Source organism: Anabrus simplex, chromosome 4 (assembly GCF_040414725.1).
Source record: "Anabrus simplex isolate iqAnaSimp1 chromosome 4, ASM4041472v1, whole genome shotgun sequence".
NCBI lineage: Eukaryota > Metazoa > Arthropoda > Insecta > Orthoptera > Tettigoniidae > Anabrus > Anabrus simplex.
In genome coordinates, this window is record NC_090268.1 from 108,323,284 (window position 1) to 108,342,202 (window position 18,919).

At 39.4% G+C, this 18,919-nt stretch overlaps 1 protein-coding gene across 1 annotated transcript in view; it reads right to left on the minus strand.

Annotated features, from left to right (window-relative positions):
- The window catches only part of Vha44 (V-type proton ATPase subunit Vha44), a 75,348-nt gene that overhangs the window by 13,210 nt on the left and 43,219 nt on the right, over positions 1-18,919 (minus strand). Inside the window, exon 8 of the mRNA XM_067145164.2 lies at positions 8,700-8,797. Within this exon, the coding sequence (XP_067001265.1) occupies positions 8,700-8,797 (98 nt within the window). The remainder of the gene's footprint in view (positions 1-8,699; positions 8,798-18,919) is intronic.

Below are 18,919 nucleotides of genomic sequence, written 5' to 3' on the forward strand. Positions count from 1 at the left end.
ATTTGTTGGCTTATACAGAAGAACTGTACTTCTTTTATGGCTTCCGAGGAATAATAGTGCTTCTACTTGTGGTGCTATAAGTGAGTGAGTGTTATCTTGTGATATTGTTGTTGTATAACAGGGTTTTTATTAATATTTAATATGAATTTCATGCTGTAAATATCTGTCATCTTGGAAAATACGACAATTATTCCATAGATAACATGATCTACAGTTGACATAACTGCACTCATTTTGTTTCTTTTGTCAACAATTCCACACAAACCACAAATAAGATATGCTATATTCCTTTTACTATCAGCATTGCCAAGGTCACACTGCTGGCCACTATTGTCAGCCATTTTTAAGACTTGCAATGTGGCGCATATGTATTGGACAGCATAATACACGATTACCTGGTCAACTTACATGGGGGTTTAGTTCCAAACTGAGTACGAACTAAGCATAACCCTGCGTGAGGCACTGGGATGGGGCCCTCAAACCCGACACGGCGCGTCCCAATGGCTAATAGGGGAAGTCTCCTGTAGATATACAGGACAAGTGTGAATAAGACGTAGTCACATAAGCACTCGCGGATCAACTGAGGAAACTAGAACTGGGGTCAACGGCTTCGATGGCAGAAGAGGACGTATGTCTCAATGGCTGAGAGGGCGGAAGAACCAAAAATAAAATCCATCTTGCGCCTGACTCGGATCGAGCGGTGAAGTGGTCAGCGCCTGTTTATCTAGTAGGTACAGCTGTATAGTTACGTTCCAGGAACTAGCAATCCTTGGTCCTAATTTCCCAGTGGAAACACTAGACCAATCTTTGATTATAAGCTATGATGATTCGTGAGAGTAAAATCAGTATTACCCCAGGTGGTAACCAATCCACCCGTCACGAGACGGCTACTGGGTATTCGGATTCTGGGGAACCCAGCCAATCACGAACACAGAGAAAGTAGGAGTTCTCTGGCAAACTAACATCCAAAACCTTCACATACATTGGCATGTTCAATGTAAATACCTTAGTCCTGCACAATCTTGTAACAGAACTAGATCAACCGAAAATCCAGATACTTGCCCTGCAGGAAACGAGATTCACTGATGACACAAATGATTATGGAAACTACCGGATCTTCAAGAGTAAAATGGACAGGAGAGTTGGTAAGGGAACTCCCTTACTAGGAATGGCCTTCATGATACATAAAAGTATAGTAGGCTCAATAAAAGAAGTCACTCCCATAAGTAACCGGCTCATGACAATGCGAATCCAATGTGCTAACAAGAAATATACAATAGTGAACGTTGACGGACGACTCTTAATGTACAGATCTCACCTCTCTGGCACGCCCGCAATAGTGGCAATCCCTAGACAGCATACAACGAACATCCTCGAGAAGTTCCATGACAGCACTGAAGCCCGAAATGCAGGAGGTGAAGAGGCATATCAGTCAATCTGACGAAGATTCTTCTGGGTCAAAATGCGGAAAGACATTCTTGACTATGTGAGAGTGTGTTACATCTGCGCCTGCACCAAGGCGAGCAACAGGAAGGCAGATTCTAGTCAGTGAGGAAGACGGCCGCAACACCCTTGGGAGGGGTAAAACAGGACTCCTAGTAATCACCGACCTCTTCACAAGACGGATTGAAGCCTTTCAGATACCAGAAACCACGATGGGACGCATCAACAGTCTTCTACAGGATGAGGTATTCAGCCGCTATGGTTATCCACGGTGCATTAATCTCTGGTCACACTCTTTGACAATGAATTGGAGGTTGCACTCGACCATGATTCAAAATGGCAGCCAAAGTAATTCCTGCCAGTCGCAGCTTTAGTCCGGACTAAACACGACTACGAATAGCATACTAGGGCTTTTCAGAGTTTAACCCTGTTGTTTCCGAAGAAAAAAGACCATTCTCTCTCATGCAAGCAGACAGAATACCAGGCTTCTTACTTGGAGCTGGTGTATTTGGTAACACTTTGACACCCTTGCTGACAGCAGCTCTCTGCGCAACAGGCCAAAATACATTTCTGACAACTATAATAGAAAAATGTCTCAGGGTTGGTCTGGCCAGGTGACCCTGCTACGGTAATGGAGTAGTCCATACAGCCAGGGACTAAATGCAGAGTGCTGGGTAGCAGGAAATAACCTGACACTCTGAGAAGGCCAGTGGCTTCGTGTGGATTAGGTGGGGGAGCCATCTTGGGGGTGACAGTCTCCCAGAGGAGGAAATGCCTCTGAAACTAGAGTTGAGTCGGAGTCGTTCAAAGAAAGGAGCACGCTCCTCCGCTCCGCTCTCCAGATGGAGTCAGCTCCGGGGAGTCGTTCGTAGGAGCGGTTTGCTCCAAGCATCGCACAGCTAGAAGAGCCTAGCCTCTTCCACACCCCCACCCCACACACCACATTCACTCGCTCCTTCGACACGCTCCAAGCATTGTATCGCTCTTTCTTCTCTCTTTTAAAGATGTGTGCGTCTGTGCCACTGCTGCCAATGACATTGTGAGAAAGAAAGGAAGGAAGGAAGGAAATGGTTGAAAATCTATATTATTAATAAATACATTCTAATGTATGTCCTTGCATAGAATATTAGAATGATATAATTCCGAGAATAATAATATTTTTTCCTGTTAAATATTTTAAAAATAAAGACGACAAACAATCTGTGTTGGTAGGCTGTACCCTTGTTCACCCCCATCCCTTACTACAAACTGTTTTTAGGACTAATTCATCAAATAGCCAATAGATAGCATTGCAATACGGTTCTTCTCGAAAATATCTTTCTTGGAAACCCGACAAATTGTGAGAAACACATAACACAAAAGAGACAGGGTATCAAAATCTGTTAACCAGATGTGTCAGTCTCAGTGTACCTGCCCCTGCCATAAAGACATTATGACCAACTCAACTCGTAAACCATTCATTAAATAAATTCTCATAATTCCAGTGTACACTGAGATTATTCGGCATTTCTCTTATGCAGAATTTGACTACTTCCATAATGCGAGAAATTCCTATGTATTTTTTAAATTATTTTATACAAAAACGAACGCGTCAAAATTTTGAATAGACAACATTATCTGCTTTTTCTGTTTTATTCATTGGCACCAATGATCCATTGTGAACTGTTGTTTGTTGAATATCGGTCTATGGTCAGTTTTGTCTACAGTGCTCAGTGGGAATCATGGCTTTAAGGCAAAAGGAAAAGAGTGACATTTGAAACTTTTTTGAAGATTTAGGCGATGGGAAAGCAAAGTGAAATTTTTGCTGAAAACAGATTTCGTATAAAAGTGGCAGTACATTCAATCTCTCGCGCCACATTTGAAATTTACATCCTACTATGTCGTTATCTACAGTACGGCTTACGCCCACTCTTCCCTCTTCAGAAGAAATTTCGGATGATCGTAGGTCAGAAATGGCTTCGATTGCAACTTCTAATGAAGATGACTGTGCAGTCACACCAGCATCGGCTGAGCAAAGCAGAACGCCGCACCAGAATTCAGGTCAGACGTCCATTAGTTCCTACATGCACCGACCTCTTTCCAACAAAAGGAATAGAGAAATTGATTTTTTAGTTTTGGAGACAATTGTGGAAAATTACTTGCCATTCCACATCATTGAAAGTAAAAAATTTAGGACACTGATTCATAAACTCAATAACGCTTATAACTTTCCTACAAGAAAAACTATCGCAAGTAATTCTTCCACAATTGTATAATATGACGAAAGAATGTCAAAGAACAATTGGAGTCCGCAGTCTATGTGACATTAACTACTGATGGTTGGACTTCTATGAACAACGATTCCTACTTCTCCGTGACGGCTCATTTCATCAAGGGAGTCGAGTTGGTTATCTGTTCTACTGGAATGTTTCAAGTACGACGAGAAGCACACGACTCCAAACTTGGCTGAAGAACTCCTAAGAGTTGCTCGTGAGTGGAAAGTGGAGACTAAAATCATGTGTATTGTTAGCGATAACGCTGCAAATATTGTGGCTGCAATACATCAGACATCCTGGAGGCATATCCCATGTTTTGCCCATAATTTAAATTTAGTTGTGAAGTGCGGACTCCACTGTGTTAAAGACATCATTGCAAACGTGAAAAAAATTGTGGACTTTTTCAAACGCAGCTCACAAGCTGAAGGCAAACTGCGAAAAATGCAGGAGCAGATGGGTGAACCAGTCTTATGTATTAAACAAGATGTGGTAACGAGGTGGAATTCCACCTTCGTTATGCTTGAGAGGATTATTGAGGTCCAACGAGCTCTAACTTTAACAATTGCCTTAAACTACCCTGATCAGCCGCAGCTAACTAGTGATGACATCGAAAAGATTAAGCAAGTTTGTGAAGTGCTCAGAGCTTCCAAACTGGTCACCGAAGAGATGAGCAGTGAGAAACAAGTGACAGCCTCTAAAGTGATTCTGTTGAGCCAGTCACTTAAACAATGGTGTATCCAGTTTGTAAATAACTCTGCAATATGTACGGAAGTGCAAGAGATGGCTCAAAAGATACTGGAAGCTCTCACAGTAAAGTTTAGAAATATCGAAGAGAATGCCATATTTTCAGAGGCAACAGCAGTAGATCCGCGCTTTAAATTACATGGTTTCGCGGATAAGAGTTATGACTCCTACAAACAAGGACTTATCCGCTTCTGTGAAAGTCACCAACTTCCCGTCAGGTCAGATGATGTTTCTCCTATTGCCCTCTCTGATAAGGAGTCCATTGTGTGGGGTGCCTTCACAGCTAAAGTTTTGAGTTTTGTCCGGAGTCCACACCCAAAATCAGCTATGATAATTCAAGTGGATAAATTCTTTCAAGAGCCATTGTTGCCTCTGAAAGGAAATCCACTTATTTGGTGGTCAGAAAGAGAGCATGTGTACCCTTCTCTCCACAAACTAGCATTGAAGCGTTTGTGTGTAGTCGCTACTTCAACGCCTTGTGAGAGAATTTTTTCAAAGGCAGGACAGACCATAACTGATAGAAGGAGCCGACTCACAGGAAAGCGAGTGTCCCAGATTTTATTTTTAAATTCTAATTTAAGTGAGTGATGTATTTTGGGTGATGTACTTTGTCTGTGTAAATAGTTTGTACATAAACTTTAGCTTCTAGTTTTATATGCCTAAGAATATTATTATAGGAATGCAGCCGGATTAGTTTACCATATTAAACACTATTTCATTCCATTTTAAGTAATAATTTACAGGCATGAAACAAATGATGAATAGCAAATTTAGACAGGCGCTGTGTGTTGCCAAAGGACGTAGTTTCAAACGTGGTGGTAAAGACAGACTGGTTACATGTATCTGTCGAAGGAGCGGAGTTGGAGAGGAAAGAGCGGCATGGCGAGGAGCGGAGCGAGGTTGGGTGATGAGCTGAACTGAAAGTCAAGGTAAGTTCTCTTCACTCTCTCTCTTTCTCTCTTGACGCTCTCAGTATGAGCAAGTGTTGTGTTTGAACGGTCCGCTCTTTTGAAAGGAGCGAGCGGGGAGTCGCTCCACAAAAAGAGTCGTTCATCAGTAACGACTCGCTCCTGGGAGACCCAACACTAGAGACCATCAAGTAACATTTGTATCTCACAATAAGGGCTGCTACAAGGGTATCTGTTCTCCAGGTTAGGAGCGACCATTTAGATTCAATTGTGGGTTGGCATCAGAAAGGGCAAGCAGTCATAAAATTTTGCTTGAGAATCAAGAAGAGACTCAGTCGAAGGGTGGAAACTATTGAATATGATTGTGATTGTGTCTCAAGGAAAAAAGGATAATCATAAGTAGGGTGTAACACCTACTCCCAAAGGAATATGCTTCCCCTGAATAAATGAGCATGGCAGAAGCAATAAGGCACTATTAGTTGATTGACTGACAAAAATATACATTCTCAGTATCAAATAAATATTTGCCTTTTTCACAGAGAATAAACATTGCACATTGAAAATAATTACAAACTCATTAATATGCTTTCACCTACAACTGTATGTAAAAAAAGCTACTTATTATACAAATGTATTTATCATGTTGAAAACTGTCACTCGTTTTTCAACCAGGGAAGCAGGCTATCATAGCACAATATTCTATTCAACTTCAAGTTTTAATACCTTATCCCTAGACTACACCAAATGCATCTGTAGAACTCTATATGAAAGAGATAAAATGACTAAGTACTCTGGTTCATATTCAATAAAATTGCAAATATATTATTTTTACCTCTGGCTAAAAATAATCTTCAGTAAAGAAGAGAATTAAAACAGTTGACTGAGGTAGCATTAAAATATAAACCAAATACATTTACCAAGTTTCATACAAAAGCTATTGCTGATGCAAATAATGGGCTTGAGACATTATGTGACCCTCTGCATGGCAAGGGACCTAAAGTAGAATTTTTCATTTTTGAGATTTTTGTGGTTCTAATAATAATATTTGCTTTACGTCCCACTAACTATTTCTACAGGTTTTGGAGATGCCGAGATGTTGGAACTTAGTTTTTCAAGAGTTCTTTTACGTGCCAGTAAATCTACCGACATGAGGCTGACGTATTTGAGTACCTTCAAATACTACCGGACTGAGCCAGGATCGAACCTGCCAAGCTGGGACCAGAAGGCAACACCTCAACCGTCCGAGCCACTCAGTCCGGCAACGCACTTACAGCTTTCACTAATTTTCTCACTGTTTGTACAAGTTTTCATGACATCAAGTGGTGAAGCCGCGAACTGCTATGAAACTCAGTTTGTTAAAGAAGACCCACAGATAGTGCAAAAAGTCAAAACACAGAAATGCAATTTCTACACTCTAGACACTTTCGTTCAGCTCCATTGTAAAATTTCCATTGCCAATTTTGGGTCCCTTTCCGAGTAATGCGTGACATATAAACTAAATACCTTTACCAAGTTTCATCCTAAGGCTGTTGCTTAAGCATATTACAGGCTTGAGACATTCTCGGTCAACATTCTCATCACAAAATAAGCATATAATATATAATTATGCTCGACGATGCCAAAATATAAATATTATATGCCAGAAAACTGAATCTTAATGACGCTCATTATAGTTCAAGTTTCATTATGATACAAGTTCTCCACCAATCAGAGTTCAGATTTTCACCAATTAGGTAAGGATAGCATCGCACCTGCATTCAACGCACTAGCTTTGCACTTTTTCCAAAATCGAACATGTCGGACACACATATTAACTCATTGCGGACCGTGGACGGCGTAAGATGTTTAAGCTTGCTCCTATGCTGCGGGCCGCGGACGGCGCAAGACGCTTAATGTTCCGCGCGAAGCAATGCTGTTTATATTCGTCATCTATACAGTCTTACACCTTAGTCAGCGTTACTGGTTGTAGCAGGAAGTTGGTTTACCTTTTTGAGATAACCCTGGCGTTGAGTGGGCTCATGTTATCTTAGCTGTTTTAGCGGGAATATCTCAGCACTTCCTCGCGCGTCAAGTCGGTACTTGAGATTTCAATGCAGTGGGTGTCGTTCTTACCGAGTTTAGTATAATGGCTTATAAAACAAAGTTTCTTACGGAAGATAAATTATTACATATTGTTCACAATGATTATTCTGGTGATGAACTTATTCCTAAAATAGACTCAGATAGTGAAAGTGAGAGTGACGAGGAAATTCCGATTCCCAAATCCGATAGGCCTATAGAGGAAGGTGAAGTGCCTGATACATATCATCCTAGTTATTGTCCACCTGTTCCACTATTTACAGAGAATTCAGTTATAAATATTCAAATAGAAAATAAGCAGGATATTTTGAGTTACATGAGTATTTTCATGAATGACGAATTTTATCAGTATGTGTGTGAGCAGACCAATCTATATGCGAGTCAAGTGATAAGTGCGTCGCCCCGGCCTTTCACAAAGAATTCGATCATGCAATCGTGGAAACCGATTAGTCCAAAATCCTGATATAAAAATATACTGGACCGAAGACCCTGTTTTTCATACTCCGATATTTTCTAAAACAATGTTCTGAATACGCTTCCTTCATATTCTTTCATTTCTTCACTTCAATGACAATAATCATTATGCCAAAAATACAGATAGGCTGTATAAAATTAGATGTATTTTGAAACCTGTGACACCAGAACACCCTAAATATTTACTAGAGGTAAGCACGAAGTATAATTTTTCTAACATTCATAGTTTAGGAGTAATTGTAAATTTTATTAAGTGATGCACGTCAAGAGGGCCGGGCATGAAAATGGCTGGTCCAGGCATTCAAGTGTCCCGCTCAGAAGCAGGTACTGAACGTGTTAACATCAATGCACCTTCTACTTCCAATATTCCACAAACACATGGCACATTCCTGCAAATTCACTTCACCAACTGAACAATAAACAATTTGAATTTGAAATAAAGCTTTGAAAACATGACATTGTCAAGGTCTCTGATCCACTCATGGAAAGTCAATAACCTAGCGCATGCGCTCTGTTCAGTAAACTCAACTGTAATCGACATCTTGACAGAAATTTATGAATGTTTAAAGAATAGAGTTCAATTACTGTCGAGAATAAAGTTGTATGCAACTCGCCTACAATGGTAATTAAGACACTTGTATAGAAATTATAAAACTTGCTTCGCTAGTTTTATAAACATACTCGTGTCTTAATTATTGCCATTATAGGCTTGTTGCATAATGTAGTATTATCATAACAAGAAAATTATTTATGCTTTAAGATTTCTCACATTACTTCAAATATTCTAATACATTACCTGAGAACAGATTCCACAAACACTCTCAGAGCCTTGACATGAATCCAGGCACAAAAACATTCACTGAAGTTTACTTTCAACCATCGTACCAAAGGGCCCTGAAAAAAAAAACGTAATGGACCATGTTTAGGTTAGAGGTCATTTCAGTTTTTATACAGTTGGTATATATTAAAATGTACAATGTTGAAATTCTTTAATTGTAAACTTTATATTGTAAATTCGTGGCTCATTTATATGAGCAAACAATTATTCAAAATGTTGGTACATTCATTTTTAAGTTCTTTTTCAAACTTATCTCTGGATAGGTAATTAAACAGAGAAGCAAGTCATTCATGTAAATAAACACTTACACTATATCTTACCAAAAGTATCCGGATACCTACTCAAAACTGTCCTCTACGTGTTCTTCGGATATAATGCCCAATAGCTGACATTAATACAGAATGGAGTAAACCCGGTTAACCTCATACTTGGTTACTACTCGAACTCTGTGTCGGAACATGTCGACAGAAATGGGAGAGGAAACATACTACAGCACAAAACAGTAAACAACATGTGACAAATGTGTGCAAAAAGATTTATCAAAGCCTACATCCCCTGAAGTGGTTTAAAATTATATTTCCTTGGTCCCTGAAAATAAAGCTCATTCAGTCACTTTTATTTCCACTTCTGGAATAATGTGATACAGTTTTGATTGATACAAATAATGAGTAAGACATGAGACAGCAACATGCCCAAAATGCATGTGTCAGTATGAATTTGACATTGTTCATGATCACCGCCACCAGCTGGTGCAAAGAACTCCCCTTATGACATTAGGATGCTAAATCTGAGACAAAGTTTAAAACCCTTTGCCAACATCATTTTATAAGCACTTCCAGGCTTTCCTGAGTGTGAATGGGATGCATGAATGAGAGTGAACATGGTTGTTTTTAGTACCGAGTTTAGGTTAGGTCATTTCAGTTTTTATACAGTTGGTATATATTAAAATGTAAAATGTTGAAATTCTTAAATTGTAAAACGTATATTGTAAATTAGGTGACCATTTATATACACGAAGTGGTTAAGAGTAAGAGAGGGCCAGGAGTCCTAACTTCGCCACAATAAAGTCACTTTAATAATAATAATAATAATAATAATAATAATAATAATAATAATAATAATAACAATAATAATAATTAGTTAATGATGTGGATCATTCAGGTCAGAAGAAAAGTTGCCATTTTAGTATACCCTCGAATTGTTTGATTGAACTTAAGTTGGGGTTCTGGGCTGGCAAGTCCATTTCCAGAACCATACAGTCTACAAACCACTCCTGAATGGCAGGGAGCAGAAAACAATGATCATCTCTGAACTGGTCTTCCACCATATACAACATGCAGCTGGTCAATATTTTCCTAATATCTTTCTGCTTTTAATATGCCTGACAGTATTAGAGAGGACCTGTCCAGCCCCGCGGTGTAGGGGGCAATGCGTCTGCCTGTCACCTGGTGGGTCCGGGTTCGATACCCGGCTGGGTCAGGGATTTTTAACTGTAAATTATTAATATCTCTGGCCTGGGGACTGGGTGTTTGTGCCATCCTTAACGTTCCTTTCCTCACATTCAACACTCTACACTTCTGCAATTCCAATTACACGCAGGTTCATATCATATGGTGCAAGTAGGGGCAAAAGATCTCTATAGGTCGACGCCCCAAACAAATAGCATTAAAATATATATATATATTAGAGAGGACCAGATCCTTTCCACGACAAACAAATGCCATCTCACCTCTGCCAAATTTAATTGCGGGGCAATGTATAGGCTGGCATACATCATTTACCTGGCATTCACCACACCCAAACCCTTCCATTTGAATGTCATATGGCATAGTGTGATTCATCGCTCCAGATCACACATCTCCAGTCATCCATAGAGCAGTAGTGGTGTTCTTTATGCCATCGAACATGGTGCTTTTAATTCAACAGAAAAATGTAGAATTTATGAGTTTTAAACACCAGTCATCTTATCTCCCAGTGCAGTCATGGTACTAGCTGCAAAATTAGTGGCCCTGTTGTATTCCCACAATTTTCCTGTCCTGCTTCTTCAGTGTTTAACAGACCCAGTTGGTCAACAGATGTAGGCCTACTTGGCCATGGTTTTGTTGTAGTTGAGTCTCTCCATTTTCACTTCACAATCAATTCCCCAATGGCCAACTTGGGCAATTTCAGGAGGACGGAAACAGGCCTGACCGACTGCTTCCTGAGATGGCAACCAGTAACTATTACATCCCTTCTTGGTCCACTCATTCTGCAGGTATCTCATAGCACTGGACAATATCAAGCCCTCAGCTGCCCTTCACAGCAGCAGCTGTCACAGTGACATCTAAGCTCTAGATTACACATACACATTCATACATAACACACACAAGTTAATGTGCTTTACGTCGCACCGACACAGATAGGTCTCAATAATAATAATAATAATAATAATAATAATATAAAAGAATTTATTGGACTCCAACCTATTCAATACATTACTGGATGTTAACATTTTTTAGTTAAACATCGTTAAAATGGAGACATGTTTCGCCCTCCATGTGGGGCATCATCAGTCATATCAAAGCACCTCAAAATTAAACCAGACATCTGGTTGGAAATTATGAGCAATATATGTAAGAAAGAATACATTAAAAACACGTACAAAGTCCTATCCTAAACGAAATAACAACAGACTAGTTACACATAGTAAAATACGCTAGTGGTTTCTTAATATTAAAATGAGGTTATGCACAGTATAAAAATGGAAGTAATCAAAGTCCGTATGATATTGAGTTCGATGGTAGTTCTGCGTAGTATATACAAATGTTGGCAAAATAAAAACACAATTTATAATTACTGTACACTTATTTCTAATTGTTAAAATTGATGAGGTAAAACATTCCAATTTGTCTATTTGTAATTTGGCTCCAACCAAAATAATTCGCCCAACGATTCATGAGGTAGTCAAACTCCGTTGGTCACTCTCTATTTGAATGGAGTGCACAGTGCAAGTGAACAGCTTTTGTTGATTATAAACTGAGGCTGTGCTAAGACAGAGTTAAAACAACACCAGCTTCAAATGAAGATAGTTAAAAACATCATTGGGTTCTTCCTAGTTGACTAAAAATTTGCGTATATTTTGTTGTTGAAGTGTGGGACCCACAAGTAAGCAATCAGAGTTCTCATCCGCCTGTTGCTGTTAATAAGAAGACATACCATGACTGGAGAGTAGAGGATCTCAAAGAAACAAGCCCAGTATTCCCCGTTAGTGACTACACAACCTATAGAAACTTATCTCCAGTTGAATTATTTGAATTGTTTGGGATAAAAAGCTTACAGATTTTTTGATAACAGAGGCTTCTAATTATGCTCTCTTTAAAAACTGTGCTGATCCAAGGACATCAGTGGATGAGATGAAATGTTTCATTGGTATCCTTATTCTGTCTGGGTACAGTCCCCTTCCGAGTAGAAGGAGCTACTGGGATTCGGGTGCTGATATGAGAAATGAACCTGCGTACTGCGCCATGAGAAGAGACCATTTCGAGACTAGTATGAGGCTTTTGCATGCATGTAATAATACAAAGATAAACAATTGTGATAAAATGTGGAAACTCCGGCCACTCACAGACAGACTGAAAAATAAATTTATTTCAAATTTCTGTCCTGAGCAAAACCTGTCCTATGACAAATGCATGATTAAAATACTATGGCAGACATGGCTGCAAGCAATTACTAAAAGGCAAACCTATTAGATTTGGCTATAAGGCAGGGCCTCTCAGGGTGCACGGTGCAAAAGACGACTTCGCTTGGTTGACCAGAGTGCAGACCCCCGCTCCTCGATTTAGAGCAATAGCGCTGTCTCTCTCTTTCCCCACTCCTGACTCGCTCGCTCCCCCTGTCTCCCTCTTCATCGCTTGCTCCGTAGCGCTCCAAATTAGAGCCGAGTTGAGTCGAGCTTAGCCGAGTAGCCCAGAGACGAAGCGATGGTCCGAGCCGAGCCTAGCAAGACCGATGCACAGTGCACGGAGCTCTTGCGCCTCGATTTGCACGCGTGAAATTTTGGGCGTTTGAGAGGCCCTGCTATAAGGTATGGTGCTTGAATAGTGTACAAGGGTACCTTGTAAATTTTGAAGTGTACCAAGGCCAAAATCCTCAAAAAAATGAACAGTATGAGAAGGCTTTCGGTAAGGCTACAGCACCTTTCATTCAAGTGATTGATGAGTTTCCGGAGGAAGTGAAACCTTTGAGATTTAGTTTTTGTTTTGACAACTTATTTACGTCTGGTGCCTTACTAACACACTTACGAGAACGTGGATGTGGTGGTACAGGAACAATCCGCAAAAATCACATCCCCAAAAACTGTGAACTGATTCCTTCTAAGCAAATGATTAGGAAGAAAGAGAGGGGCTACTATGAGTACAGGAGTAGCAAGGAGAGTGGAATAATAATCATACGGTGGCTTGACAACTCTTCTGTCACTATTGCTTCAACAATGCATGGAGTTCGGCCAGCTTCTGGTGGGTCTCGGTACTCAAAGCAGCAAAAAATGAACATCATTGTCCCTCGCCCACGTGCATTTGGAAAATATAACCAGTATATGGAACTGATCGAATGGACAAAAACACTGCACTGTACAGAATACACATGCGAGGGAAAAAATGGTGGTGGCCTATGTTTACGTGGTTAATAGATGTGTCCATTCACAATGCTTGGGTCCTCTGCCGGAAAAACGGGGAATGATCTTCCCCAGCTGCAGTTTAGAAGACATATTGTGCAGTGCTACCTGACATCCAACCCAACGCTACTGAGAGGGCCAGGTCGTACTGCAAGCTCTTCAGGATCCATCCGATCAAAGAAGACATCAGATATGATGGGAGAAACCATCTGGTTGCCATGGTTCCTGATAAAAAACGGAAACACTGTGCTGCAGAAACCTGTCAAGGTCATCCCCGTACCATGTGCATCAAATGTGCAATAGGCCTGCATATAGAATGTTTGTACCATACCACATTCAATAGGGCAATTCTGAAACTAAAGATAAAGAATTCAGTGTCGTAATTTGTTTGACATATTTATAATGTAGAATCTGCCTAGTGTGCCATATATGGCACATGCTATATTATCTGTGTTACATTGTGTATTAAAATAATTTCATTAAAATATCGTAGAATCACACCATGCCTTTGATACTATTTTTATATAATTCATGTCCAGAAATTAATTCATGCAGAAAAGGGTTAAAAACAGAACCAAAGTTGTTTTAAAAAAAAGTCTTTTGAAATAAAAGCACAAATACAAAATAGTGCATTTTTTCTTCCTCTTCCTGGCCATTTCCCAATTGCTTGGGCTCGGCGCTGCACTTGAATTTATGCCCGGATGTCTGATGGCAATCCCTTTGTGGAGGTATGCACCTGCTATTGCATGTTTCTGTGGTGGCTGATTGTGTGATGTGTTGTGTGAGAATGAAGATGTGTGTATTAAGATTTTTTTTCTATTTGCTTTACGTCGCACCGACAGATATGTCATATGGCGACGATGGGATAGGAAAGGCCTAGGAATTGGTAGGAAGCAGCCGTGGCCTTGATTAAGGTACAGCCCCGGCATTTGCCTGGTGTGAAAATGGGAAACCACGGAAAGCCATCTTCAGGGCTGCCGACAGTGGGGCTCGAACCCATTATCTCCCGATTACTGGATACTGGCCGCACTTACGCGACTGCAGCTATTGAGCTCAGTGTATTAAGATAAACACTAATACCTAGTCCCCGAGCCAGAGGAACAAACCACCCCGACACAGCCAGGAATCGAACCCGGGATCCTCTGAATTTTTACAATTTGCTTCATATTGCACCAACACAGACAGAACTTATGACAACAATGGGATAGGTCAGGGGTAGGTGTGGGAAGGATGTGGCCCAGCATTTGCCTGGTGTGAGAATGAGAAACCACGGAAAACCATCTTCAGGGCTGCCAACAGTGGAGTTCGAACCCACTATCTCCCGAATGCAAGCTCACAGCTGCGTGAATCTAACTGCACAGCCAACCTGCTCAATAAGGGATCTTCTGAACCGAAGACCACCATGCACACACATTTGAGTTTTAAAACACATTCTGAAACAACTCGATATACAGAGTACCCAAATACTTCAGCAAGTTCACTTCTGAATTATATAAAAGTTTTGCTTGTACAGTAAGGATTTTCTCTATGCATTCTAGTTCACTCTCCAAATGTATAAAAGCTGGATATTATGCACTTTCAAAAATTCCCAACACATCTCTTTCTTTCATTATACTCTATGCAGATATTTATCAAATCCACATAAAATTATCTTACACAATACAATCACCATATTAGTTATTGAACATACACTGAAAATTAGGCGGGGTTAATGCTGTATTTTGTACACAATTAATTACAAATAACACAATCAAACATGTTGATGAAAGAAATGAACTTGCTCTCTTTAACATCGTTAGCACTATAAATGAATACATTATGTGTGGTTTATTTTGTTTCTGTACCTCAAAATACATGCACTGAATTTATTGGTAGAGTAGCCAGTAGCATCTGAGCCATGATTTAAAATAGATGCTGTATTTAAAAAAAATGGGATGCATGTAGTACTGCCCAGTATATATTTGCAATGAAGTTAACAGAAGACCAGTCAGTTTTTGGCAGAGGAGGTTTAAGTGATACACATAGGGCATGCATGACAAAAATAGATGCTCAGAGCTTATAATAATTCAAGTAAGAAAGAACATCAAAGAAGTGCTTCTCTACAAACAATGCACTCTAGAAAACACATGGGTCTGAAAGTACAACGGTCAAATCAGCACTGAATAGAAACCACAAACATGTCAGCTGTAAGGACTGTACTGGGCAGATCCCAGGACGACAATCTCTGCTGGTGTTGCTATATTGATATTATTGACTTTAAACAAAATTAATCTCAAGAGGATGTCAAGGACCATACCATTAGGTTTGAGTCCTATGGAAGCCAACCTGAAGAAGTAGATTTAGAGAAGACATTGAAATATGAGCAAACAATAGTGTATTATACAGCAAAATACCACTTGAAAACCATTACAAAATTCAGTTTGATGACTGGTGCTAGAGAGACCATTCCACATGAACAGTTTGGACTGTCAAAGGTCTTCATGGCAGACACTGCAGCAACTTTGCAATAGACTCACTGCAATATTTAGATGCTATTCCTTTGAGCTATAATAATATCAGCCACTGTCTGGATTACAAAAATTTGCCTAAGCTTCATAGTGGCATTATGACTGATGAATTAAATTAACAATAATGATGATAATCTCTTGTCCCAGTGCTCTTTGTGTCCATGACAACCTGTATTTGGTGCAGGAAAAATTCTAAATTTAAAAAATCAGCCTTCATCTTTAAAAGAAAAAGTGCTATAATGTTAATGAAATTTATACATTTTTATTTAATATTCCTAATTGTTAATATTTTGCAAAGTACTTCTTCCTAGTTAAATTTTCCAATGAAATGTTTCTTCAATTTGTTTTCTCTTTGTAAGATTTTGACAGTTCCCCCTTACCTAAAAAAATCACTCACAAAATATGTATTTTTCAAAGCTTTCCAGAACCTCCAGAAAACAAGAATAATGTATGAGGCGTCATTATGTTCTTTTTACAAAGAGGTGGTACACCCCCAGCACAAGATTATTAAGCCCATATTAATACCAATAATCTCAGTATAGCAGCTGTACACAGAGTGGATTGCTTCTAACAATCACAAGCTGACACGTACCTGTGCAGATCACAGCTCAGCAAGAATTTCTAAGCTTTTTGCCAGAAAGCAGGAACTCTGCCTTTTGCGCATGCGTGCCCAACTTTTCCGATGTGCTGTGGAAAGAACAGCCAAGACATCACTTCACAGCGAGTCCTTGTTCGACCACATAGAGGCAGCACTGGTCACACCAGCATTTCGACCAAAATGAAAACATGGCAAGTGGCACCCTCTTGACTCCGCAGTAGTATTTAAGAGGCGATCACTCAAAGCAAACGGGAAAACAAAATACTGTAGAGGAAGCCATCAGCTATTCCCAACAGGTGTTTTAATACTCCCAACTTGCCTATTCCATAGCCACATTTGTAAATTGATGAACTACATAAAACATACTTGTCAAAATAAGGACATATTGTGATTTCCTTTAATTACAAAATGTCTAGTTTATAAATGCCACTATAAAAACATGTAATTTTGCACTACAACATTGCTGGTTTTATTTCAATGATTTTGATAACGTTGAGAAGTTCTGTTTTTGCGTGCTCACACCATGTGAGGATCTCCAAAAGGCAGAAGTATTCGGTCAGCAGTTTGTAAAGATTGCTGGTTACAAGGATAATGTCCAGATAGAGGAGGTGACTAATGCTAAAAAGGTATTAACATTTGCATATGATAACAATGACATTTACAATAAGATACAAAAGTTGAAAACTAGAAAAGCAGCTGGAATTGATAAGATTTCTGGGGATATACTAAAGACAATGGGTTGGGATATAGTACCATATCTGAAGTACTTATTTCAAGATTGTTTACATGAAGGAACTATACCAAATGAATGGAGAATTGCTATAGTAGCCCCTGTGTATAAAGGAAAGTGTGATAGACATAAAGCTGAAAATTACAGGCCAGTAAGTTTGACATGCATTGCATGTAAGCTTTGGGAAAGCATTCTTTCCGATTATATTAGACATGTTTGCAAAATTAATAACTGGTTCGATAGAAGGCAGTTAGGTTTTAGGAAAGTTTATTCCACTCAAGCCCAACTTGTAGGATTCCAGCAAGATATAGCAGATATCTTGGATTCAGGAGGTCAAATGGACCATATTGCGATAGACCTATCTAGAGCATTTGATAGGTGGATCATAGGAGACTACTGGAAAAAATGAGTACAATTGGACTAGACAAAAGAGTGACTGAATGGGTTGCTATATTTCTAGAAAATAGATCTCAGAGAATTAGAGTAGGCAAAGCTTAATCTGATCGTGTAATAATTAATAAGGGAATATTCCTATAGGCAGTATTATTGGACCTTTATGTTTTCTTATAAATTTATAAATGATATGAGTACAGTAGTGGAACCAGAGACAAGGCTTTTTACAGATGATGTTATTCTGTATAGAGTTACAAGATTGTGAGCAACTGCAAGATGACCTCGATAATGTTGTGAGATGGACAGTACGCAATAGTATGATGATAAATGGGGTTAAGTCAGATTGTGAGTTTCACAAATAGGAAAAGTCCTCTCAGTTTTAATTACTGCGTTGATAGGGTGAAAGTTCCTTATGGGGATCACTGTAAGTATCTAGGCGTTAATATCAGGAAAGATCTTCATTGGGGTAATCACATAAATGGGATTGTAAATAAAGGGTACAGATCTCTGCACATAGTTATGAGGGTGTTTAAGGGTTGTAGTAAGGATGTAAAGGAGAGGGCATATAAGTCTCTAGTAAGACCCCAACTAGAGTATGGTTCCAGTGTACGAGACACTCACTCACTCACTCCAGAGGTTTCTGAGGGACGTGAAGTTCCCGTGCCGATCTCACAATCCTCTTCCATCCTTTTCAATCTTGAGCCTGCTCTTCCTAGTTATCAATTTGGAGGGTCCAGCATACAATGTTAATCTCCTTCTTCTACATGCTTTGAGTTCTTCCTGAAGGTCTTTTCCTTCTATAAACCTTATTCACAAAGGCTTACTACTGTAGTTGCTCTTTCTTGGTTATACTCCATGTCTCGGGACCATACAGAAGTACTGGTCGAATGACTGTATTGTAGATAATCATTTTTGCATGCCTTGTTAAAAACTTGGAGCCTAATATAGGGCTCAGAGTAAAATGCCTTATGTTCATTCTTAATTCCAGCTTGGTGTTCCTGTTGCCTTTGGTTTTTCTCACTGATTAATACACCAAGGAATTTAAACTCCTCTACTCTTTTAAATATATATTTCCCAATCTTCAAAGGCAATCTGTCAACCTCCTCATAATTCAGTCTCTGTACAACCATGTAATGTGTCTTTTTGTCATTTACCCGTAAGCCAAATTTTGCTGCCATTTCCTCTAGTTTCACAAGTAACTGCCTAATTTCTAATTCATTACAGCCAATTCAAGAACTGGAAAAAATCCAAAGAAAAGCAGCTCGATTTGTTCTGGGTGATTTCCAACAAAAGAGT